Here is a 27,146-nt window from a genome sequence, read left to right on the forward strand (position 1 = left end):
TAAGCTGTATTGATGGGCACTGGTGAGGCTGAATTGATGGGCGCTGGTGAGGCTGAATTGATGGGCGCTGGTGGGCTGCCTTTCATGGGCGCTGGTGGGCTGCCTTTCATGGGCGCTGGTGGGCTGCCTTTCATGGGCGCTGGTGGGCTGCCTTTCATGGGCACTTCATTAAAAAGGTGGGGTATACATGGGCATGGCAAAGGGGGTGGAGTCAGGGGTGGAACCGGGGGGGGGGCAGCAAAATGAGGTTTCACCTAGGGTGTCAATAATCCTTGTACCAGCCCTGCATAGAGAGCAGCAGAGTTGGAGCTGTTGGTTTCGGCAACTTCTAATCCCGTTTAGCTCACAGGAAAGCGGATAACCCTGCAGGATGGGAGCTTTCCCTGCCTATACGCAGGGCTCTGCCTCGGAAGTTCCCTTCATGGGCATGTGAGCTGTAGCCTGGCAGAAAGTTCACTTCCCATATGCACAGTCCAAGCTGGTGGGGATCTGCAGTAGTTTTCTTTATTGAAACCCACTGTAATCGTTTTGTTAACTGTTGCAGGAGGCATAAATAGACCTGAAAAAATAAAGGTCTGCTTCGTACCGCAGCCTCCTGGCTCTTTAAAAGCTTCTAAATGCCGGGAGGTGGAGGCAGGAATTCGAGTCATGCAGCCGATGTGATTGGCTGACGCTTTCCAGTCGCAGCCGGTGACCGTGCTGAGAGCGCACGCTCTCCGCACAGAGAGGTGCTTACATAAGGCTGCACATATGTGGCCTCTCAGCATTAAAGCCCACCCTCCGAGAGGCCGCACATATGGACCACGTTGCCGGGAAGAGGTTAATGCACCACGCACCACTTATGCCAGTTTCCTATTGGCACAGGAAGCTTTCTTAAAGCGGACCTTCAGTCATTTTTGTTTTATCCTTCCATCTATTAATTCTTCTGCCCTTGTTGTTGTTTTAACTTTGAATAGTAAAACATTTTTTTTTTCTGCCAGTTAATCCCTTATACAGCCCACTTCCTGTTTCTTGTCTGGTCATTAACCTAGGCTTATGACATCATGCACAGCTGTCTCACTCTTGTGAGAGTTTGTCAGGAAGGGAGGAGTCATAAGAGGGCCAATGAGGGCTGCAGAGCTGGAGGTGTGCCTCTGTGTAAATACAGGAAGTGAACAGGCAGCAGCTTCAAATGGCTGCAGCCAGACTCAGTGGAGGGAGATTTCTGCAGCATATTTGGCAAGTACAGAATCACAGTATATATAAAATAATATGCAAAGTGGTTGGAGGGAAGCTTCAGAATGGCAAAGATGTTTTTATTACAAATTATGTGAGCAGACTGCAGTCCCATTTTAAAACCTAACTCCACGTTCAATGTCCCTTTGTTTGGGCCTATTTGCTGCAACAACATGTACGTTTGCTGGGCACGCTGCATTAACTAGCCTCAGCTATATACAGAATACAGCGCTGTGTTCCAGCAACGGGACAAGAACTTCCCATCTCACTGCAGGAATAAAATAGAGTCGGGCTGAACGTTGCTCAACCATTCACAGGAAGCCTTGCATTCTATGAACGAATATAAAGATTACTTTGATTGGCTGAGGTGGAGATCATGATGTCATCCACCCAAATCTCTGCCTTAGCCAATCAGAGGAAGCTTTGCATTCACTACAAATCTTTTCGTGAATGTCTGAGCAGCACCAGAGTGGAAGAGGAAGTTCCTGCCCCACTGCCGGAACACAGCGCTGTATACTGTATATAGCTGAAAATGACATACCGGTAATACAGCGCCCCCCAGCAAGGGCACCTGTTAGAGTAGTAAATAGTTTGTTTGGGCCAGCTTGGCTTTAATTCCTCCCCATAGAGTCAACAAGAGAAGAAGCTGTAAGCAAAATCACGATCCTGCAAAACTTTATTAGTCAAAGCATTGTCTTCTCAGGCTCCTCCCTCTGACATTAACGCTGGAGAGGTTAAAGCAGAACTAAACCCATCAATTTAACAGTTTAAATAAAACAATTAAAGTGATGCTAAAAAAAAAAAAAAAAAAAAAAAAACACCTTGTTTAAGCTACATTGTCCCTTCCATTTCTGTATATGGATGATGTCACTAATTATTTTAATAAAAAATAAATAAAAAAGATTTTTCCTAATTGATATACAGCTGTCACACGACCCAGATCTCTGCCAGGCTGTCACACGCACGCATTGGCCTTTGCACGGGCGGACAGGGGCACTTTAACCGGTTCCCGACCGGCGGACGCCAATGTACGTGGGCAGAATGGCATGGGTAGGCATATTGGTGTACAGGTACGTCCAATCTTTAATGCCGGCTTGCTCGCGTGGCGGTCCGGACCCCCGTGAGTCCGGTCGCGGAGCGGCTGAACGGAGAAATGCCGTTGTAGACAAGTGACGCTGATCTCTGCTCCATGTGATTGGAGCAGAGATCAGTGTTCACTAAATGAAAACCCAACCCCCCCACAGTTAGTAACACGCCCCTAGGAACACTTAACCCCTATACTGCCACCCACTGGTTAACCCCTTCACTGCCAGTGTCATTTACACAGGAATCACTGCATTTATATAGCAGTGATTGCTGTATAAATGACAATGGTCCCAAAAATGTGTCAAAAATGTCCGATGTGTCCCCCACAATGTCGCAGTCACAAAAAAAAATTGCTGATCTCCGCCATCACTAGTAAAAAAAAATTATTAATAAAAATGCCATAAAATTATCCCCTATTTTGTAAACGCTATAACTTTTGCGCAAACCAATCAATAATCGCTTATTGCATTTTTGTTTTACCAAAAATATATAGAAGAATACGTATCGGCCTAAACTGAGGGAAAAAAAATGTTTTTTTTTTTTTTTTAGATATTTTCGGGGGATATTTATTATAACAAAAAGTAAAAAAGAATGCGTTTTTTTCAAAATTGTCGCTCTATTTTTGTTTATAGCGCAAAAAATAAAAACCGCAGGGGTGATCAAATACCACCAAAAGAAAGCTCTATTTGTGGGGAAAAAAAGGGCGCCAATTTTGTTTGGGAGCCACGTCGCACGACCGCGCAATTGTCAGTTAAAGCGACGCAGTGCCGAATCGCAAAAAGTGGTCTGGTCTTTGACCAGCAAAATGGTCCGGGGCTGAAGTGGTTAATGTATTTATTTATTAATTTATGTTTTAATTTTTTTTTTTTTGCCACTTTTATTGCTGTCACAGGGAATATAAACATCCTTATAACAGCAATAGTCATGTAACAGGTACTCTTTATGGAGGGATCTGGGTCTAAGGCACCTTTCAATTAATTCTCAATGATCTCGGATGGATGTCACTAATCTACACAAAGCCAAAGTTCATTGACAGAAATAATGTTAAGCAGCAAGTGATATAGATCCATCCAACAAAAAGTGTCCCCTACTCAGAGCCAGATTTAGACTTGGGGGGGGGGGGGGGGTGGCCCAGGGCACTTCAGGTTCGTGGAGGGGGGTCCCTATACATGGAGTTGGTTTACATTGTCAATGACAGTCACACATTTTTTAAAATGCATGACAGACAGGGTGGATAAAAATCAATGATTTAAAAAAATAAAATAAAATAAAAAAATCAGATATGTTTGATTTAAATCACTTAGTACTAGGACGTGATATTTTTTAAGATGGCTTTAGATAACTAGGAGTTAGTTTTTTTTGTTTTTTTAAATCAGATTTTTTCGATTTTTATCAAATTTATTTTAATAAAATGCGTTTGGAGTAAAAATGTATCTAAAGATAGTTTCCCATTTAAGATACATTAATAATTGTGTTTATTCAGCATGAAATGGAGCTTAGTTATGTAGCACAAGGCTGTATATTCTGCAATATTTACATTTTTTGGTAAACTCATTCAATGAATCCAAGCTGAGATAACATGCACTGCATTGATGCATTCACACAATATCACAGTAACCATGAGATAAACCAAAGTTCAGGAATATTTCTTTATTCCATTGTTTTGCAAATCTATGTACATTACAAACTGTATGATTGAATCGGTTCTGATATCGCTGTTTTACTATCCTGACAGCTTATTATTCTAAATAGAAAACCTTCATTTTGTTTGCAAATATTAAAGATTCTAACTACCAGCAAGAATAAGTCCTTTACATTTAAAGAGCACCTGTCATTTCAGACCCATCATGGCAGCGCCTGTTAGCGGGCATCCTCTCACCCTCTGCCGCCACGTCCCTCCCCTCACTGCCTCATCCCCAGCCGTCCTATTAAAGTGAATGGGACTGTGGGTGAGTCAACAGCGGGTCAGAGGAGGAGCCACTGCGGGACAGAGATGACCGTTGCTCTTTAAAAATTATGATTTAAATCAATTTGGGTTAAATCGAGCCTTATCACTAGTGATTTCAATCAAATACATCCTGACGATACAACATCATTCTGAAGTCACACACGCGCAGTCATAGCGCTATCTGTGTGGTTTGCCGCCAACATTTTTAACCACTTAAGGACAGAGCCTCTTTCTGCGATTTGTTGTTTACAAGTTGAAAACATTTTTTTTGCTAGAAAATTACTTGGAACCCCCAAACATTATAAAAAAAAAATAAAAAAATTTCTAACACCCTAGAGAATAAAATGGCGGTCGTTGCAATACTTTCTGTCCCACGCAGCGGTCCTACATGCGCTCTTTTTTTTTTTTGGAAAAAATATGTTTTTTTTTTAAAATTAAAAAATAAGACAACAGTAAAGTTAGCCCATTTTTTTTTTTATATTGTGAAAGATAATGTTTACGCCAAGTAAATTGATACCCAACATGTCACGCTTCAAAATTGCGCCCGCTCGTGGAATGGCGACAAACTTTTACCCTTAAAAATCTCCATAGACGATGTTTAAAAACTAGGGCCGAAACAACTAATCGATTAATCGACAACTAATCGATTATGAAAATAATCGATGACTATTTTCATAATCAAGTAATCGGGCACTAACATAATGGGGTTAAAAAAAAACTAAAATTAGCCCTTTATAGTACAAAAAGAGCAAATCGCTACTGTAAATATTACTTTCACTGTCCCATAGTAAAAAATGAACCCCTTATGCCGCGTACACACGATCAGAATTCTCGTCGGAAAAAGCTCTGATGGTTTTCCCGATGGAATTCCGACGGAATTCCGCTCAAGCTGTCTTGCCTACACACGGTCACATCAAATTCCGATCGTTTATAATGCAGTGACTTACAACACGTACGACGGGACTAGAAAAAGGAAGTTCAATACCCAGTAGCCAATAGCTTCTGGCTCGTAGTTGAATCTGAGCATGCTTGATTTTTGGCGTGTCGGAATTGCATTACACGCGATCGGAATTACCGATAGAAAGTTTTTCCGTCGGGGAAATTGAGAACATGCTATCAATTTTTGGCTGGCGGAAATTCGGACAGCTAAATTCTACTGGAGCGTACACACGGTCGCATTTTCCAATGAAAAGCTCTCATCAGTCTTTTTCTGGCCGGAATTCCGATCGTGTGTACGCGGCTTTACAGTTGCGATTGTTTGCTCTTTTTGTACAAATTTTTGTTTTTTTTTAACCCTATTATGTTAGGCCTGGGTCACACCTCTGTGTTTTTTGGTGCTTTTTGCAGAAACACAGTTCATTTACATGGTTTCCTATGGGACATGTTCACATCCATGATTTTTTTCAGCTGTTGCGTATTTGGAAAAGACAAGGACTTTTTTTTTTAACGCAAGATGGTGCTATTTTGTGTTTTTGGTTCAATAGACTTCAATGGAGAAGCTGCAGAAAAGCATGCAATAACACAATTTGTGTTTTTTAATCTGCCCAACAACAAATTGGCCAAAAAAATATGTAAAAATGCAAATTGCAGCAAAATTACTTTTTTTTTTTTTAAAGGTTATTAACCGATTAATCGAAACAATAATCGACCAACTAATCGATTATGAAAATAATCGTTAGTTGCAGCCCCATTAAAAACATTCTACAGGTTGCATGTTTTGAGTTACAGAGGAGGTCTAGGGCTATAATTATCGCTCTCGCTCTGATCACGGCGATACCTCACATGTGTGGTTTGAACACCGTTTTCATATGCGGGCGCTACTCACGTATGTGTTCACTTCTGCATGCGAGCTTGGCAGATGGGACGCGTTTGAAAACTTATTTTTTCTCATTTATTTTACCTTTTATTTTTACACTAATTATTATTTTTTTTTTTTTAAAGAATTGTGTCACTTTTATTCCTATTACAAGGGATGTAAACATGCCTTGTGATAGAAAAAAAAAAAAGCACGACAGGACCTCTTAAATATGAGATCTGGTGTCAAAAAACCTCACATCTCATATTTACACTAAAATGCAATAAAAAAAATAAAAATAAAAAAAAAAGGCCCTTTAAGAGCTATGGGTGGATGTGACATTTTGACATAGCTTCCGCCCTGCAATGATATGGAGATGGGTGGGGTGGGCATCTTCCCCTCACTCGTCTCCATGTCACACGGGGAGAACATCCAATCGCCTCCGCTACTGCCGTCAGCTCCGGTAAGCAGCAGAGGGCAGCGGGAGGCCCCTCTTCCGCCGCCGATAAAAGTGAATTGGCGGCGAATCTGCCGCAGAGACCACTTTTAAGCTTGAAGCGGACCGCCCACTGAAGAAGAGGATACTGGGGTTATGGCTTCAAATTGCTGAAGTATAAAGACGGTGGCCGGTCTGGAAGTGGTTAAAAAAAACAAAAACAATACAATATAACCAGTCCACAGTTTTACGGATGATGAACAGCGAAATATTACTTCCCAAGATACATTTAATTCAAAGAATTTCCCTCAGGGCCCCTGACAGAAGGGCCCCCCTCTCTATACAAAAACGATATAAAAAAAAATGATATATAAAATAAATAATAACATGTATAATTAAAGGATTTTAATTATACATGTTATTATTTATTTCTATATATAATTTTTTTATATCGTTTTTGTATAGAGAATTATACAGTGCCTTGCAAAAGTATTCGGCCCCCTTGAACTTTTCAACCTTTTGCCACATTTCAGGCTTCAAACATAAAGATATAAAATGTTTATTTTTTGTGAAGAATCACCAACAAGTGGGACACAATTGTGAAGTGGAATGAAATCTATTGGATAATTTAAACTTTTTTAACTAATAAAAAAATGAAAATTGGGGCGTGCAAAATGATTCGGCCCCCTTGTGTTAATACTTTGTAGAGCCACCTTTTGCTGCGATTACAGCTGCAAGTCGCTTGGGGTGTCTCTATCAGTTTTGCACATCGAGAGACTGAAATTCTTGCCCATTCTTCCTTGCAAAACAGCTGGAGCTCAGTGAGGTTGGATGGAGAGCGTTTGTGAACAGCAGTTTTCAGCTCTTTCCACAGATTCTCGATTGGATTCAGGTCTGGACTTTGACTTGGCCATTCTAACACCTGGATACGTTTATTTGTGAACCATTCCTTTGTAGATTTTGCTGTATGTTTGGGATCATTGTCTTGTTGGAAGATAAATCTCCGTCCCAGTTTCAGGTCTTTTGCAGACTCCAACAGGTTTTCATCCAGAATGGTCCTGTATTTGGCTGCATCCATCTTCCCCTCAATTTTAACCATCTTCCCTGTCCCTGCTGAAGAAAAGCAGGCCCAAACCATGATGCTGCCACCACCATGTGTGACAGTGGGGATGGTGTGTTGAGGGTGATGAGCTGTGTTGCTTTTACGCCAAACATATCGTTTTGCATTGTGGGCAAAAAGTTGGATTTTGGTTTCATCTGACCAGAGCACCTTCTTCCACATGTTTGGTGTGTCTCCCAGGTGGCTTGTGGCAAACTTTAGACGAGACTTTTTATGGATATCTTTGAGAAATGGCTTTCTTCTTGCCACTCTTCCATAAAGGCCAGATTTGTGCAGTGTACGACTGATTGTTGTCCTATGGACAGACTCTCCCACCTCAGCTGTAGTTCTCTGCAGTTCATCCAGAGTTATCATGGGCCTCTTGGCTGCATCTCTGATCAGTCTTCTCCTTGTCTGAGCTGAAAGTTTAGAGGGACGGCCAGGTCTTGGTAGATTTGCAGTGGTCTGATACTCCTTCCATTTCAAAATGATCGCTTGCACAGTGCTCCTTGGGATGTTTAAAGCTTGGGAAATCTTTTTGTATCCAAATCCGGCTTTAAACTTCTCCACAACAGTATTACGGACCTGCCTGGTGTGTTCCTTGGTCTTCATGATGGTCTCTGCGCTTTCAACAGAACCCTGAGACTATCACAGAGCAGGTGCATTTATACAGAGACTTGATTACACACAGGTGGATTCTATTTATCACCATCAGTCATTTAGGACAACATTGGATCATTCAGAGATCCTCGCTGAACTTCTGGAGTGAGTTTGCTGCACTGAAAGTAAAGGGGGCCGAATAATTTTGCACGCACCACTTTTCAGTTTTTTATTTGCTAAAAAAGTTTAAAATATCCAATAGATTTCGTTCCACTTCACAATTGTGTCCCACTTGTTGGTGATTCTTCACAAAAAATTTAAATTTTATATCTTTATGTTTGAAGCCTGAAAATGTGGCAAAAGTTTGAAAAGTTCAAGGGGGCCGAATACTTTCGCAAGGCACTGTACATGTTATTATTTATTTCTATATATAATTTTTTTATATCTTTTTTTTTTATAGAGAATTATACATGTTATTATTTTATATATAATTTTTTTATATCGTTTTTGTATAGAGAATTATACATGTTATAAAAAAAGATATATAAAATGAATAACAACATGTATAATTCTCTATAAAAAAAAAGATATAAAAAAATTATATATAGAAATAAATAATAACGTGTATAATTCTCTATCCAAAAACGATATAAAAAATTATATATAAAATAAATAACATGTATAATTCTCTAATAATATCGTTTTTGGATAGAGAATTATACACGTTATTATTTATTTCTATATATAATTTTTTTATATCTTTTTTTTAGAGAGAATTATACATGTTATTATTCATTTTATATATCATTTCTTTTATATCGTTTTTGTATAGAGAATTATACATGTTATTATTTATTTTATATGACATTTTGTTATAGAGAATTATACATGTTATTATTTATTTGATATCGTTTTTTGTATAGAGAATTATACATGTTATTATTTATTTTATATATCATTTTTTTATATCGTTTTTGTATAGAGAATTATACGTTATTTATTTTATATATCATTTTTTTATATCGTTTTTGTATAGAGAGGAGACCCTTCTGTCAGGGGGCCTGCGGGAAATTTCCCCTTCTACCCCCTTATAAATCCATCCCTGCCCCATCTACACATACTGTACACTTTCTGTGTGCGGCTGATCTTGTACCTTGAGCAGAGGCATTGCAGACTTACACCGCGCTGTCTTCACGTTCTTCAGGAAATGGGATTCATCCTTGTGAAAAAAAACAAACAGAAAATACACATTATTAGGGTGTTCTTCCCACACACTGCAGGATATATTCATTAAAAAAAAAAAAAAAATATCTCCAGCTCTTGCTAGGCTCTATATCAGGGGTAGACAACCTGGGGCCCTCTAGCTATTGTGGAACTACATGTCCCATGAGACATTGCAAGGCTGGCAGTTACAATTCCTCCCAGAGGCATGATGGGACTTGTAGTTCTGCAACAGCTGGAGGGCCCCAGGTTGCCTACTGCTGAATTAAAGTGTATGATGAGCCCCCAGTGTATGGAACAGTGACACAGAATGCCATGGAGTTCACTGAACACCCATTTAAGCAACCGAGACAGGTGTGCAGAGTTTGTGTGTCTCCCCCCCCCGAAAACAGTCCGCCACCAGATCCCACCAATCAATGCCATGGAGTTCACTGAACACCCATCTAAGCAACCTAGACAGATGTGCAGAGGTTGTGTCCCCCCCTCGAAAACAGCTCACCACCAGATCCCACCAATCAAACTGTGTCCCCTCCCCCCCCACCTCTCCGCTTTATACACTTACGATAATAATGACTTTGAAGTTAGCAGTGATGTGTTTGTCCATCTTCCCGAGAAGGTCATAGCTGACAATATTGATGAGGCTGGCCGATTGGCTGTCCCGCCCGGTCACAATGACATTGATGCTATCTGGTCTGACACACGGCAGCCACCTGTGGAAAGCCTAAAACACACACACGGGACCGATCAGAACACAAAACCACAATGGGATGCCAACGAATCCCAGTCTCTAGTCAGCAATGAATGGAGGAAAAGCATTGGCTGAGGATAAGCTCATCAATGGCAGCAGGTCAGGCCTTGATCATATGGGCCATTACTTGTTTTTACCTGTGCATCCACTGGCAGGGGGGATGCAGAGGTGTTGCATACATCCCTGTGCTGGCAGCCCCATAGATGTCTATTGGGGCACGAGGCTGCATGGACACAGCTGCTGCATCCCAAAGTAATGTCCGGGTGGGTACGGGTGCATGCTACAGATACCATTCGTCACCAGACAACCCATTTCCATAACAATTTCCCAATAAGATTATATGTGCATTGAAAGTGATTGTAAAGTCTAATTAAAAAAAAAAAAAAAAAAAAAAAACACGAACATGAGATTATATATATATATATATATATATATATATATATATATATATAAGGATATTGTGACCATGAGCATACTAACTTGTTTTTAGTACTCCCTTTATTCAAGGGATAGAACATCATCCCTTTAGTTTAGGGTTTGGTTTATTGGGGTGTATATATATATATATATATATATATATATTTATTTTTTTCCTCTTTTTTTCAGCTGGTCTTTTCTATACCCTCTATGGCCACCTCTGGCACACGGCTTGTCTGACGTAGCGGCACATCTAGATATCCCAGCAGTTTCTGGTCTCTTAGAAACACGGGTAGGCACTGACATTCTCATAGTGGAGACGCAATTGCATGTCAACTATTATATTTTGTTGACATAATTACTGTACTTTTATGACGTTATTTCATTTGTGGATTTGTCGTGTATTTTCTTATTAGAAGGCGGTGTATATCGCGAACGACCGGGAGCCCCTGAGGAAGTCCGTTTCAAGGGCGAAACATGTTGGGAAGCTTGTCATCTACTGCTGTGTTGTTTGAGCTGTAAAATATTGGGCATTAGCCATAATTTGTACCTTCTTTCCTTTGTCTATTTGGTTTTATGGAATAGATGTATTTTTATTCTATTATTCTAATAAAAGAATATTTTTTTATATTGGTTTTCTCCATTTGACTCCGCACCTACAAAGTCCCGTTCTCTACGCTCCTCTATACGAACATGTTATACTGACCTGCTCTGTGTAATGGTTTTGTACAGAGCAGCCCCGAATCCTCCTCTTCTTGGATCCCTCACCAGTGCTCTGGGCCCCTCCCTTCTGCTCAGTACCCCCCACAGCAAGCAGCTTGCTATGGGGGCACCCGAGCCGAGTCACAGCTCTCTGTGTCCATTCAGACATGGAACCGTGACCCGGCCCCATCCCCCTCTCCTGATTGGCTGACTGATTTTGAGCGACAGCAGCGGGAGCCAATGAGGAGGGGAGTCCCGGGCAGCTTAGACACTCCTGTAACATCGCTGGATAAAGACGGGCTCAAGTAAGTATTAGGGGGGCTGCTGCACACTGCTGCACACAGAAGGTTTTTTATCTTAATGCATAGAATGCACCTTCTGCCTTTACAAGCCCTTTAATGTATTTCCTTCATGTTATTTACATGTAAAAGCCTCCCTTGTGCAGGCATCCAAAATCCCAGAGAGTGCTGCTGGTCACCGCCATCCTGGATGTGATGTCAGCCACCCCAGCACACTCGGTGACATACTATAATGTCAAAAGTATTGGGACACCTGTCATAACGTGATCTTTAATGGTATCCCAGTCTTAGTCCGGAGGGTTCAATATTGAGTTGGCTCCGCCCTTTGCAGCTATAACCGCTTCAACTCTTCTGGGAAGGCCGTCCACAAGGTTTAGGAGGGTGTCTATGGGAATGTTTGACCATTCTTCCAGAAGCGCATTTGTGAGGTCAGGCACTGACGTTGGACGAGAAGGCCTGGCTCACTGTCTTCACTCTAATTCACCCCAAAGGTGTTCTATGGGGTTGAGGTCAGGACTCTGTGCAGTAAAATGATAATCAAAGATTGGTGTTGCGCTCCAAAACCAAATAAATATGGGGTGCTAAGATAAAGTAATTTTGTTTTTGTTTTTTTGGCTTTGGAGTGCAACACCAATCTTTAATTATCATTATATATTACATTGTGGGCAGTGTTTGACCCATACGGTGGTTGCAGCACCAGAGAAATTGCTATACTACACAGTAGTGCGGGAATACCTACTTTTACCAGGACTCTGTGCAGGCCTCCAACCCAAACTTGCTCATCCATGTCTTTATGGACCTTGCTCTGTGCACTGGTTCAAATCATTTGGTGGAGGGGGGATTATGATGTGGGGCTGTTTTTCTGGGGTTGGGCTTGGCCCCTTAGTTCCAGTGAAGGGAACTCTTAAGGCGTCAACATACCAAGACATTTTGGACAATTTCATGCCCCCAACTTTGTGGGAACAGTTTGGGGACGGCCCCTTCCTGTTCCAACATGACTGCGCACCAGTGCACATAGCAAGGTCCATAAAGACATGGATGAGCGAGTTTGGGGTGGAGGAACTTGACTGACCTGCACAGAGTCCTGACCTCATCCTGATAGAACACCTTTGGGATGAATTAGAGCGAAGACTGAGCCAGGCCCTTTTGTCCAACATCAGTGCCTGACCTCACAAATGCGCTTCTGGAAGAATGGTCAAACATTCCCATAGACACACTCCTAAACCTTGTGGACGGCCTTCCCAGGCTCGCTGCCAGTCTCATGTGATTACTGTGACAAATCACAGCAGATCACATGGCAATTTTAAACATTGCATGACTTTGATTTATGCCATTTGTTGTGTGCAATTGTGTTGCTAGCTGTGATTGGCCACAATGATCACATGGTACAGACTGGGCCAATCACAGCCCACCTGTAAACCATGTGATTAGCTGTGGCCAATCACAGCTAATCACATCAATACACAATGAATCAGTTTCATTCAGTAAAAATGGTTGCTTATAACAGTGAAACGCACTGGTATAAGCAATCATAATGTGTAAAAAAAAATAACAAAAAATAAATAAAAACCTTGTGATCACTTTGTTACGTTGTATTGCTCTGGTCAGTGTGTTAAATAAATTGTAAAAAAATAAAAATGTAATTAAAAAAAAAAAAGGATTATTATACATATAATATATATATATATATATATATATATATATATATATATATATATATATATATATAGGAAATGGGATAAAGTCTGTTTTAACAAGGTTCTACTGGTCTTCTAGCGACAGCACACCAATAGGCTGCTAACTATACTTGTCCGACATCCACTAGAGGGAGATGTAACACAACATATATAATATATATTCATAGAAAGCTGCACAGAAAGGAAGCAAACGAACATATAACTTCCAAACGTACAATACTTTAACATAAAATATTTTCTCACTTAGGCCCTGGTGCACACTGTAATCGGCATGTGAATCGCATAGGAACATCATAGAATTCCTGTGCCATTCACATATGGTTCAGTGCTGTGTGATTTGAACCCATTCATTTTTATTAGGCTCAAATCGCACCAGAGAAGTGCAGGCACCTCTTTTGGAGCCGACTCACAACCAGATCACAAAGTTACATAGTTAGCCAGGTTTTAAAAAGTCCATCTAGTTCAACCAAAAAAACCAAAAAAAAAAAAAAACAATCCCATATACACAATCCTTCACCCACAGTTGATCCAGAGGAAGGCAGAAAACCCAAGCAAAGCATGATCTAATTTGCTAAAGTAGGGGAAAAAAATTGCTTCCTTAAAGCGGTAGTAAACCCGCAATTTTTTTTTTTTTTTTTTTTTTAACACCTGCAAAGCAAAAAGCATAATGAGCTAGTATGCACCGCATACTAGCTCATTATGAAATACTTACCTTAGTATCCACGCCGATCCACGCCGAGGGAGCCGATATGCTCCCTCGGCGTTTCTCCTGGGTTCGCGCTGTGAGTGGCCGGAGCCGCAATATCGTCACTCCCGCGCATGCGCGCGGGAGATTTCATTCCGGCCGGCCGGCCACTGCCGGATTTTCAGGCCGAGAATCCCCTTGTGCGCATGCGCCGCTGCAGTCAGCGGCGCATACCGAGGGGAATATCTCCTAAACCGTACAGGTTTAGGAGATATTTTTTTTACCTACAGGTAAACCTTATTATAGGCTTTCCTGTAGGTAAAAGTTAAAAAATTGAGTATACAACCACTTTAACCCCCCCGAGATCGACTTTACCGATAAATGTCAATACCCAGTTATATTCTGTACATTTAGGAAATAATCCAGGCCTTTTTAAAGCAATCTACTGAGCTGCCCAGAGCCACCTCTCCAGGGAGTCTATTCCACATTTTCGCAGCTCTTACTGTGAAGAAACCTTTCCGTATTTGGAGATGAAATCTCTTTTCCTCTAGGCGTAAAGAGTGCCCCCTTGTCCTCTGTGATAAACTTAAAATCAATAACTCAACACCAAGTTCACTATAGTGTTGTTCAGTACCACGCGATCCAGTGCAGACACACCGCACTGCGTTTGTCATGCATTTTGAGGTGTTGTTAACTTTTTATTGACACCAGCAGTGGATAAACGCTGTGCGATTACAACGCGGTGTCAGAAACGCACAGGGATCGCAGCGTTTACTGCAACGCCTGGGTGTGAACCTAGGCTAAGTATATCTAAATAGATTTTTTTGGAGTGTATGGAACAGTTTCAGTAAAACGCTTATCACTTTTATTTTTTTTTCTGTCTGCGTCCTATTGAGGAGGTTTCTATTAGACATGTGCAATTCGTTTAGCTCCAAATTAAATTCTTTAACGAATTTTGAGAAATTCGTTAATTCCGAAATGTCCAAAAATTGTAAATTTCAGAATTTTTAATTTTTGGAAATTGGAAATTTCAGAAACTGGAAAATTTGAAATTCTGAAAATTTTGGAAATTTGAAAATTAAAAAAAAATTGGAAAATTTCGGAAACTGGAAAATTTTATCCAGACTTGTCTAAGGGGGACAGTGCAGGGTGGGGGAGGATCTGTGCATACCAGATCGAGCAGCCTTTTTACACAATGCAGAGGATTAACCCCTTAGTTTGCACAGCGAGTATAACAAGCATGCTTTAATGCCTATACAGACTGATTTTACTGTTGTGGGTTCAGTAAGACATTAATGCATGTTAGGTGCGTCGATACGATGCACTGCCATAAAAGTAGAGTAAAACCCCCAGAAATACTCACCTCCACCTTCCAGCGATGCGGTGGTTACATCCCTCGCCGACCATTATTTTCTCCATGGCTACTTCTGGGTGCGGGATTTTGGTCAGATCACCCAGAGGGGAATGTGTTTTTTTTTTCTCAACAAAAGTGAAGTTACTTTTAGGGCCAGTTCACACCACAGAAATGCAGTCCGGATGCGTTCCAGATGCTTTTCTGCATGCGCATTTGGACAAGTTTTTTGATTTATTTTTGGTGCATTTTTGGTGCAATCCAGTGCATTTTTTCCGCCTTTTTTTTTTTCTTAAAGCGGTTCTGCACACATATTAATATCATTTTCCCATTCTGTTCCCTCCAGACCGTGCATTTGATAATGCCACAGTTTTTTTTTTTTTGATTAATCTACCTTTTGTAATTAGTAGTCTTTGATTTTCATCCCGATGGGCGGTCTCTTGCAGGGGATCAGCATCACTTCCTGCTGAACCCCGCACTGTCTCCTGGGATCTCGTCCAAGTAATCCCAGGAGACATTGCGGCTAATACAGCCGAAATCTCGCGAGATTTCGAGAACGTGACGTCATCACGCCGGCCACGTTTGGAGGGCGATTTGAATTTCGCCATTGTTCTCCAGGGCAATCTGGTAAACATGACACAGCTCTGCTCTGCAGCTACAGAGCATGTGCGAGAACCGGCAAAGCATGCTGGTTAGAAACCCAGGAAATAAGGAGGACGTTTTTGCTTGTGGGCTTCACTTGCCCACAACAAAAATGACAACGGCCGAACAGTGTGAATATAAATGAACATTTTGCACAAAAACGGACATGCAGCAGTCAGAAAACTAAGACAAGTAAGCCTTTTTATATAAAAACATCAATGTTAAAGCATAACCATAAAAATTTTTTTTTTTCAGCAGTGCAGAACCGCTTTAACCATAAATAAGGACATGTGTGCTCCAGTGTGTTTTTGATGCTTTTTACAGCGTTCCAGTACAGTCCAGTGCAGGAAAAATGCAGCATGTTCTACTTTTTTTTTTTTTCTTGAACTGGAATGCACTGGAACTGCAAGCACTGGTGTGAACTGGTGTCATTAAAAACCATATAACCTACTTTCCATGCCTTTTTGATGCAGAAAAAAAACACATTGGACTGCATGTGGTGTGAACTGACCCTTAAAGAGGTAGTAATCTCCGCTTTCCATCTTGTACCTGCAGGTAATCCTATAAGGTACAGTAAATATCATGCACCATTTAGGAGATATTCCAATGTGTATCAGCCGGTGAAGTCACTGCACAGTCAATGGACAGCACACTCACGCATGCCTCTGATTGGAAGTGGGAGCGGGTACCTGTCATAATCGGATACCCCCCCCCCCCCCAAAAGTGTCATTACTGAATGAGGAGACCTTAAGACCCCTTTCACACTGGGGCATTTTTCATGCGTTTTTCAGGCGCTTTAGCGTTAAAAAAGCACCTGTAAAGCGCTTGAAAGAAGCCTCATCTGCAATCCCAATGTAAAAGCCCGAGTGCTTTCACGCTGAGATCCCTTTCACACTGGGGCGTTTTAGCTAAAAAAACAAAAAAAACAAACAAACAAAAAAAAAAAGCGCCTGAAAGAAGTCGCAACTGCAATCCCAATGTGAAAGCCCGAGTGCTTTCACACTGAGGCGCTGCGCTGGCAGGGCGTCAAAAAAAGTCCTGCAACCAGCTTCTTTGCAGCGGTGAATACACCGCTCCTAAAGCGCCCCTTCCCATTGAAATCAATTGGAAGAGCCTGCAAAACGCTTGAAAAGCGCCTTTGGCAGCGGCGTTTTGTGGGCGCTTTTAACCCTTTATTTGGCCACTAGCAGGGGTTAAAAGCGCCCCACTAGTGCTCAAAAAACGCTGGTAAAGTGCCGCTAGTTTAAGCGTCGCTTTACTAGCGTTTTTCGGGCACTGGCAGTGTGAAAGGGCTCTTAAAGCACTTGGGCTTTCACATTGGGATTGCAGATGAGGCTTCTTTCAAGCACTTTACAGGTGCTTTTTTTAACGCTAAATCGCCTGAAAAACGCCCCAGTGTGAAAGGGGTCTAAAACAGAACTTCCCTTTTGGGTGGAGCTGTGCTTTAAGTCCCGGCTCACACTGATCAGGTGCTGGATTCACAGCAATTCCTGTGCATTTCCCGCACCTCATCACAATCGCACTCAATTCATGTGAACAGCTGTGGGTGTCAATGTTAATAACACTCCAAAACGGTTCATAAAACGCAGTGTGATTGGCTGAATCAGATTGCGTGGGTGTAAAAACCTATGCAATCCAATTCCAGTGCGGCAAAAAAAAGTGCATGTACTTTTTTCATGTGGGCGTGGTGCGATTTGAGCCACACCAAATGAATGGGCTTAAATCGCATGCATGAATCACATGCGGTTCCCCGCACCGCATCAGTGTGACCTGGGACTAAACCCGCACAAGGGGGAAATGCGTCAGTGTGGGCGGTCCTAGGCAAGGCTGCAGTGTGCTTTGTCCAGAATAATAAAGTTTTGATTCTAGGATAAGAATGTTGGCATTCTAACCCCATCGGGATGCGGTCGTCCATTTTTGCTCAGCAATAAAAACCCAGAAAGAGGTTGTAACCCTTCCAACACTTTATCCATACTAAAGCAAAGGTTTAGAATTTTAGATACATTTTGAAAGCACATTGCAATAAACAGCCCATATATAGGGTGACGGTGATGGAGAGAAAACTTACCTCAGCCCAGGTGAATCTGACGGACGATGGCGCCACCACCAGCAGCGGCCACTCCGTCCTGTAATAAGCTGCGATACAGATGGCTTGTATTGTCTTCCCCAAGCCCATGTCATCGGCCAGCAGCAGGCGGCCTTCCCGGGAAATGGCAAAGCTGCAAGATCAGAAGAGAGGAAGAAGGCTTCACCATATTATAGAGTCTAAGGGCAGCAGACAAGGCACAGTGAAAGCAAATTCTACTCTATAGAGATTAAAGATTCAAGGATTAGTTCACCTTTTTCAGAGGAAATGAAAAAAACAAAACACTGCACATCACCAAAAGAACACCATACCCACTGTGAAGCATGGTGGTGGCAGCATCGAGCTTTGGGGCTATTTTTCTTCAGCTGGAACAGGGACCTTAGTCAAGGTAGAGGCAATTATGAACAGTTCCAAATACCAGTCAATATTGGCACAAAACCTTCAGGCTTCTGCTAAAAAGTTGAACATGAAGAGGAACTTCATCTTTCAGCATGGCAATGACCCAAAGCATACATCCAAATCCACAAAGGAATGGCTTCACCAGAAGAAGATTAACGTTTTGTAATGGCCCAGCCGGAGCCCAAACCTGAATCCCATTGAAAATCTGTGGGGTGATCTGAAGAGGGCTGTGCACAGGAGATGCCCTCCCAATCTGACAGGAGTGTTTTTGCAAAGAGCGGGCAAATATTTCTAAGTCAAAATGAGAAAAGAGTACCAAGATCCATGGAGTCATAAGTTCTAGGTCACCACATCCCAGGATAAGTAGAAAGAACAAACGACCCCCGTGGGAATATTGCAAAGTCAAGATGTGCCATGCTGATAGACTCGTACCCAAAAAGACTGAGTGATGTAATAAACTCAAAAGGTGTACAAAGTATTAGTGTAAGGGTGTGCACACTTATGCAGCCATATTATTTTATTTTTACTTCCCTCCACCTAAAAGATTTCAGTTTGTTGTTCAACCAAGTTTATAGTACAGTTTATAGGTCACATTAAAGGTGGGAAAAGTTCTGAAATGATTTATCTTTGTCTCATTTTTTTACATCACAGAAACCTGACATTTTAACTGGGGTGTGTAGACTTTTTTATATCCACTGTATGTGCGGCCACTGGTTCGTGCCTGGCGTCCAGGGCGTGCCGGTTCACTGGTTCAGGTTGCGATTCAGGTCAGAATTTTTGCCTGAATTCACACTTGAATCAGACCAAAAAACACACACAAAAGGACCCACTTGCAAAACATTCCGTGGCCGCCCCGGACCCGTGCGAAACAGCTCCATTGTGAGCCGGCCACAGTCATGCGAATTGGATGCAAAGAAAACGGCATCCAATTTGCACATATGTAGGACTTTGGAGGTCTGTTTAGACCCCTGATATTTTACCAAAGACCCCCACCCAAAAAAAAAAAGCACTGTATAAAAAATTGTAACAAATAATACAAATAATAAAATAAAATAATTAAAAAAAAGACAATAATAATAAAAAAGATAAAAAAAGAAGATAAACAAAAATGAAGGGCTCTTTCACATGGGTCATACAGTATGAATGAGCGGTTAGTTTGTGCAGCCGGAGCGGCCTATTCTATGGGGATGCAGTGGCGGTATGAACACAGCGGCAAGTCCTATTTTGTGTGGGTGTGGGCGAGTGGCCCCCGAATGCACACTGTCAATGTTCGAGGCGGTATACCTGTCCCCACACACGTCACATTAGGACCTGTGGCTGTGTTCGTACAGCTGCTGCATTCCCAGAGCGTAAAAAATAAACACCCACTGATTCACACTAGAGAGGCCACAGCACCCACGTGAATGAGCCCCAGGACCTCATTCACACACAAAGCATTATTTATTAATGCAATACAGTTGTAACATTTAGATTTTGCAGGAATTTTGTGAGTTACGTTGTGCTAAGACCCCACATCTCTCCTCTAGGCTGGAAAGTCTGAGATAAAAAAAATAAAATTAAATGATCTCAACCTTTCCAGCCATTTACACGGCAGTATTTACATCTGGACGTGATGTCATAACGTCACATCCGACCTCCGAAGGCCATAGAGACTGCAGGGGAACATCTAGTCTGAGGTATTCTCTATAGTAAAAAACTGCCACCACCGGTGGATTTCTTCCTTACAATGCATCTTTAATTTTATTTAAATGTTTTCAAGTTTATTGCTATCAAAAGGGATGAACAACATCCCTTGTGACAGCATGGGCCATGACAGGTCTTCTTTATATAGAGATCTGGGGTCTATTAGACCCCAGATCTCTCCTCTGGCCTGCAAAGCATCTGATAAAACTGAGATTCGGTTTGATCTGATGCTTGTTCAAGCTTGTTTACATGAGCCCGAAACCGCTAGTGACTAAATCCTCATTGCTTCTGGTTTCTGACATCACACAGGAGGAGGAACAACATCTGGTCATATCCTTACTGGGCTCCCCGATTTACAGGAGGTAGAAATGGGTCCTTCCTCTCCTGTGCAAAGTAATCCAGCTTACTGAATTTTAATGCAAAAAAAAATAATAAAATACAATACATAACCCAATTTTTTTTTTAAATACAAAAGATGATGTTAGGCTGAGTAAATAGATACCAAACATGTGAAGCTTTAAAATTGCACACGCCCGTACAGCGGCGACAAACAGCGTAAACTTTACTATCCATAGACAACACTTTAAGGCCGGGTTCACACCGCTGCGATGCGGGAACGCCGCGAATCCGCTGCGTTTTCCCGCATCGCATTACTCCCGCCGGCAGTTCACACTGCCCTATGCGGACGGCTGGGAGTGTCAATGATATGTTAATGACACCCCCAGATCCGTCCGCATATCGCAGTGCGATCTGCCGACTCGCACAGGAATCGGATCGCATGGTGTGAACCCCCATGCGATCCGATTCTGTTACGGACCAAAAAAAGGGTCCCGTGCGAGTTTGCTGCGGGAGCGATGCGAATTCAGCCATACTATCTGTATGGCTGAACTCGCATCGCTACGGAGATCGGATGTGATTTGCGGTGCGAATCACATCCGGATCTCCCCCCGCAGCAGTGTGAACCCAGCCTAAAAGCCTTTACGGGATACAACTTAGAATTATTATTTATTTACATTTTTTACATACTGTCACCAGTCAGTGTCCCTGCTCACCGGCACACCAGCTATATGATAAAGCTCTACTGCACTGGTTACAGTATATACAAAAAAAAATGTTTAAATTGTGAGAAAAAAAAAATGTTTTATTTCCAATTTCTCCACTTTCCAAATAATTGTGACAAAAAAAAACAATTACAACTTTTTTTGACAAAAAACTTGCAATGCCTCTCTCTTCCAAAAAGGGGTTATGGGGGGGGGGGAAGGTTATTCGTACTATCCTGGCAATTTTGGGTCTCAAGAAATTAGAGTACATCAGGATTGATACATTTTCAGCTATAGAGCATTTAAAATAAGTATTGAACACATCACCATTTTTCTAGGTAAATATGTTTCTAAAGGTGCTATTGACATGAAATTATCACCACGTGTCGGTAACAACCCATGCAATCCATACATACAAAGACACCAAAATGAATAAGTTCAGAAATTAAGTTCTGTGTAATAAAATGGAATGACACAGGGGAAAAAGTACTGAACCCATGAAGAAAGGGAGGTGCAAAAAGGCATGAAAAGCCAAGACACCAGCTGAAATCTATCAGTAATTAGAAAGCAATCCTGCCCCTTGTCAGTGCAAATTAATATCAGCTGGTTCAGTCTCAACTGATGGCCTATAAAAAGGTGTCTCATTACCAAGGTGTCACACAAGAAACATCTCATGATGGGTAGTGCTCTCTCAAGACATTCACAACCTAATTGTTGCAAAACATACTGATGGCATTGGTTACAGAAAGATTTCTAAACTACTGTATGTTCCGGTGAGCACTGTTGGGGCCATAATCCTGAAGTGGAAAGAACATAATTTCACCATAAACCGGCCACGACCAGCTGTGCTCTTTGCAAGATTTCAGACAGAGGAGTGAAAAGAATTATCAGAAGAGTTGCCCAAGAGCCAAGGACCAATTGTGGAGAGCTTCAGAAAGATCTGGAATTAGCAGGTACAATTGTTTCAAAGAAAACAATAAGTAATGCAGTCACCCGCCATGGCCTGTATGCACGCTCACCCCACAAGACTTCATTGAAGAAAAAGCATGTTGAAGCTCATTTTTAAGTTTTAAAGACATTTAGACAAGTCTGTGAAATACGGGGAGAATATAGTCTGGTCAGATGAGACCAAAATTGACCTCTTTGGATGCCATAATACACACCATGCTTGGAGGTCAAATGGCCCATCACCCCAAAAACCCCCCCCATACCAACAGTGAGGTTTGGAGGTGGGAACATCATGGTGTGGGGCAAACTTCATATGATGGAAGGAAGGATGAATGGAAAAATGTACCAAGACATTCTTGATAAAAATCTGCTGCCATCGACCAGGATAATGAAGATGAAATGAGGGGGCACATTTCAGCAAGACAATGATCCCAACAGACGTGGGGTCGCAAACTGGTGGCCCTCCAGCTGTTGCAAAACTACAAGTCCCATGAGGCACTGCAAGGCTGACAGTTACAAGTCTGACTCCCACAGGCAGAGGCACAGGGCCGCTGATAGGGCAGTACAACCAGCCCTGTTGTACCGGGCCTGGCCAGCAGGGGGGGCCCGAGCAGCTTTTAACTTCTAGCTAAAAAAAAAAAAAAAAAAAAAAAATGAAATAACTATATTAACCTGCACCCACTTGATTACTAACATATATAAGGAATCTATATTCATTTCCTGGGCCCCATCAGGTTACCAGAGGGGCCCAGGAGGTGAAAGCAAAAGAGGGACTTTTTTTCTATTTTCGGGTGCAGGGATACAATGCTGTGCCGCATGCTGTTCTCAGTATACCTGCACAAACTAAAGTTCTTCCTGCTCACTGTATGCCTCTCCGGCGGATGGATATTACTGTTATACGGCTCCCTTCATCCAGTAAGTGCTGCAGCTTGAGGGACTTATCACTGGGACGGCTGAGACAGACAGAGCAGCAGGAGTAATCTGGACAATGGCAGTGGTGCACAGGCAAGCAGTCCCCTGCACACACACACACACTGACAGGTCACACTATTGTAGCATGTGCAGTCCCTAGACTCTGTGTGCTCATGGTTATTATCATTATGATGGTCAGGGCACAGTAGGTGCTGTATGGCTCTGTCAGTGTAACATGACTGTGTGGTGCTGACTTTCCTGATATATGACTGTACTGTGTGTTACAGACTATAACTCAGCACAGCCATAACAAAGTCAGCATCACACAGTCATGTTACACTGACAGAGCCACACAGCACCTGCTGTGCACTGATCATCATAATGATAATGACCATGTGCACATAGTGAGATGCTACTTTTACACATGTGATGGGGGAAGGGACAGTAAAAATACATAGCCAAGCTGCATTTTTACCACCCCCAAACCACTCTCCTTTCATAACCTTTCACCCAAGCTTTGCAATTAGGTCCTTTTTCATGCAGACCTGATTGAAAGCTCCGTATGAAGACACAAACTGAATGGGCACAGATGTCACAACACTGACATCTCTCCCATTCAGATGCAGTTATGATTGGTGGGGCGCTGTAAATGTTAAATGTTCCAGCTCCTGCCTCCTGCCCTGACAGCGTGGAGGCAGGGGTGGGGTTATGGGCGGAGCCAGGATGGGTTGTGGGCCGGGGGTCAATGGGGCCCCGTCAGGTAGGCTGTATGGGGCCCCATGATTTCTAACAGCGGCCCTGCAGAGGCATGTTGGGACTTGTAGTTTCGCAACAGCTGGAGGGCCACCAGTTTGAGACCCCAGGTCTGTTGGGATCATTGTCCACCAGCTCAAAGAAAGAAAATAAAGCTGCTAGAATGGCCCAGCCAATCGTCTGACTTGAATCCAATAGAAAATCTATGGAAAGAACTAAAGATTGGAGTTCATAGAAGAGGCCCACGAAACCTTCAAGATTTGAAGACCGAGTGGAAGAATGGACCTGAGCAATGCATGCGACTCGTGTCTCCATACAGTAAGGCTCGGTTCACACAGGGGCAACACGACTTTTGGAGGCAACTTGGACGTGACTTGGACCACTACTTTAAGTCGCCCCAGGCCAGGCGACTTGCTGTGGCCAAATCAGAGAATGAGCTCTCAGGGGGGAACTCCTTTTGAGAGCTGATAATTCTCTGAGAGTCGCCTCCGTATAGACAGAGATCCGACTTGGAGGCGACCTCCATTGAAATCAATGGGTACCGGTCGCCTACAAGTCGGATTGAAGTAGTACAGGAACCTTTTCTGAAGTCGGAGCGACTTCAGTAGTGTGCATTAAGACGGCTCTCATTCAGGCTCGGTTCACACAGGGGCGACTTGTCCAGGCGACTTCGCCGCCTGACATGTCGCGCCCCATTCTGTACTACGGAACCGTTCTAATAGGAGCGACTCAAGTCGCTCCGACTTAGAAAAAAGGTTCCTGTGCTACTTTTGCGGCGACTTCGGGCGACTTGCATTGACTTCTATACAGAAGTCGTTTTGCAAGTCGCCGCTGAGGTCGCGGCAGGTCGCGGCGCTGCAAGTCGTGCCGCCTACTGTGTGAACCGAGCCTTACTTCCATTGATTTCTACATGTTGTGCGACCTGAGGTGACTTGGGGTGACCTGAAGTCGGATCTGAGTCGCCCCTGTGTGAACCGGCTCTAAGGGTCTTGAAGCCGTCATTACCAACAAAGGATTTTGTACCATGTATTAAATACATTTCAGTTTGCTTGTTCAATACTTTATCCCTGTGCCATTCCATTTTATTACACAGAACTTCATTTCTGAACTGATTAGTTTTGGTGTCTTTGTATGTATGGATTGTTCCCGAGATGTGGGGAACATTTCATGTTAATGTCACCTTTAGAAATATATTTACCTAAAATAATGGTGACGTGTTCAATACTTATTTTATCTGCTGTGTGTGGTCCATTCCTGAGATTTGCACCCTCAAAATCCCATCTTTTCTGCTTTCCTGATGTATTCTTTGGGGATGTGGTGCAGTCCTTGAGAACTTCTTTTACAAGCATGTACTACAACGTTTGATTTTTTTTTTGTGTTTTTTTACTTGCAATGTTATAAGTTGGTGACAGGGTCTATTTAAGCAGATCTATCAGCAGTCTGGACTGGATGGTCAGAATACGTGTTGCTTCGCTATTGTAGTATCAGTCTACTTTAACAATGGCGGTCCAGTATATCCTCAGGAGACCTCTGCTGATAAACATGCAGGACGGGTCGGCTAGCTGATTTCGGCTATTACTATGCAGCTGTCAGCGCTGGCAGCACGTTCATATTCATACAAGCGTGAAAGTTATACAAGAATTAGGTAACAAAATATTTTTAGACCTGATATCATTTCCCAATGTCCGTTCACCCCCTCCCCCGCTACGAGCGATCAGCTACCGACAACAAGAGAAAAATAAATACTGATGATTTTCGGCCATGTGGTGCGCACCTCTCCACCTTGACTCCTGGGTAAAGCATGCTGGGGCTTTTAGTTCACCGAAAACCAGCGTTCCGGTGTTTGCCCATGCATGTCTATTTTCACAGCTCGGCGCGTCCTCCCAGCATGTTTTATGCATTAAATGGCCCTTTCCTCTTCCAGCTCATTTACCCCTTTGGCTGTAAATGTTTCTCCTGCAGTGCATAAAATCAATAGTTCTCTGGTATGACCAGGACTAATTACGCTGCATTAACTCCGGGCACTGCAGACAGCGAGCGCTGATGTGTCACTGGCTCTATTCATAGCTCACAGACCCTACAGAAGGGCGGGGGAGAGGATAGGGTAGTTCAGCGCAACTGACTCCGTACAAATTCTATTCTCAGGAGTATGGTAGGCACATGTGTAAATAAGTTCACATCTGTGCACGTTGAGAACGTGCGCAAATAAAAATAAAAAAATCACACGCTTTCCTCACGCGTAGAAAAAAGGGGTGCACCCTTAGCAGATGCGCAGTGGTACCTTTAATAGATAATGCCACCCCCCCAGGCATCTGCAAACCCATGACTTTCCACGTGTGACAGATTGTAATGTGCTGCAGCACCATGTAGTTAGATGTAGCACATTTTTTGCGAATGAATCAGTTTGTATTCACACTTTCATGCACCCGTTGACGTAATTTGAGACGAAACGCGTTGGAGGGAGCTGGAAGTTGTGATGCCACAGCGCATTCATGCGCTACTGCAGAAGATTCTTAGTTTACACAGATTTTTATACACAACGCCGATGTGTTAACTGGTTTTAAGTAAATAAAATATGCATCCTACGCATTAAGGTGAAAAAACACCTGGCAGTGACTGGCCCCCCAGCCCCCTCCCCACCCATTTTACTTACCTGAGCTTCGAACTTCCGTGGGCGGAGAAACGTTCTCCCTCTCTCCACGGGGTCCCGGCTCTTGACTGGATAGGTTGATAGCGAAGCCACTGGCTCCCGTGGCTGTCAATCAAATCCAATGACACAGCACCGGGGGTGAGTCCAGCATTCGTGTCTATGGACGCAAACGCTGGACTCGGACGCGCCCCTGAGCTAACCCCCCTGGGAGATCGCTTCTCCTAGGGAGTCATCTGATGTGAGGAGGAGCCACGAGAGCCTTTGGGGGACCCCAGAAGTATGTATGACATTTTTTTTTTGTGAAAATAACAGAGGGTTTACAATCACTTTAAGGACCCTTGAGTGTAAGCCATCTAGTCCCAGTGACTTATTAACTTTACGTTTTTCAAGTCTATTTCTATCCTCTGTTAGCCATGAGGGTGCTTCCTGTGACGGGTCATGAGGATATAAACATTGCAGTCTTGGTTACTGAACCCCCCCCGGTTCCCTCGTGAAGACTGAGGAGAAGAATAAATTCAAAACCTTTTGTAACCAAATTCCCTTCATCATCCTTTATGGGGCAAATATGTTCTGACCTCCCTTTCGTACTATTTATATACTTAAGGAATTTCTTGTTTTTTTTTACTCTCATCCGCTATGTGCCTTTTTGTGTTCTATCTTAGCCGCCCTGATTGCACCGTTACATTTATTATTGCATTATTTGTAAAGTTGGAATGCTGAGATAACCCCTCAGC

General features: G+C 42.6%; 1 protein-coding gene across 2 annotated transcripts in view; it reads right to left on the reverse strand.

The window, feature by feature from the left end:
* The window catches only part of SMARCAL1 (SNF2 related chromatin remodeling annealing helicase 1), a 93,514-nt gene that overhangs the window by 19,180 nt on the left and 47,188 nt on the right, over positions 1–27,146 (reverse strand). For both annotated transcript variants that reach the window (XM_077449647.1, XM_077449648.1), the window contains exons 7-9: positions 18,010–18,160; positions 9,963–10,121; positions 9,333–9,398 (exon numbers count right to left, since the gene is read on the reverse strand). In XM_077449647.1, coding sequence (XP_077305773.1) covers positions 9,333–9,398; positions 9,963–10,121; positions 18,010–18,160 — 376 coding nt within the window. The remainder of the gene's footprint in view (positions 1–9,332; positions 9,399–9,962; positions 10,122–18,009; positions 18,161–27,146) is intronic.

The sequence above is a fragment of the Lithobates pipiens genome, unplaced genomic scaffold, assembly GCF_037356315.1.
Source record: "Lithobates pipiens isolate NorthernLeopardFrog02 unplaced genomic scaffold, aLitPip1_a1.2 Scaffold_22, whole genome shotgun sequence".
Taxonomy (NCBI): Eukaryota; Metazoa; Chordata; class Amphibia; order Anura; family Ranidae; genus Lithobates; species Lithobates pipiens.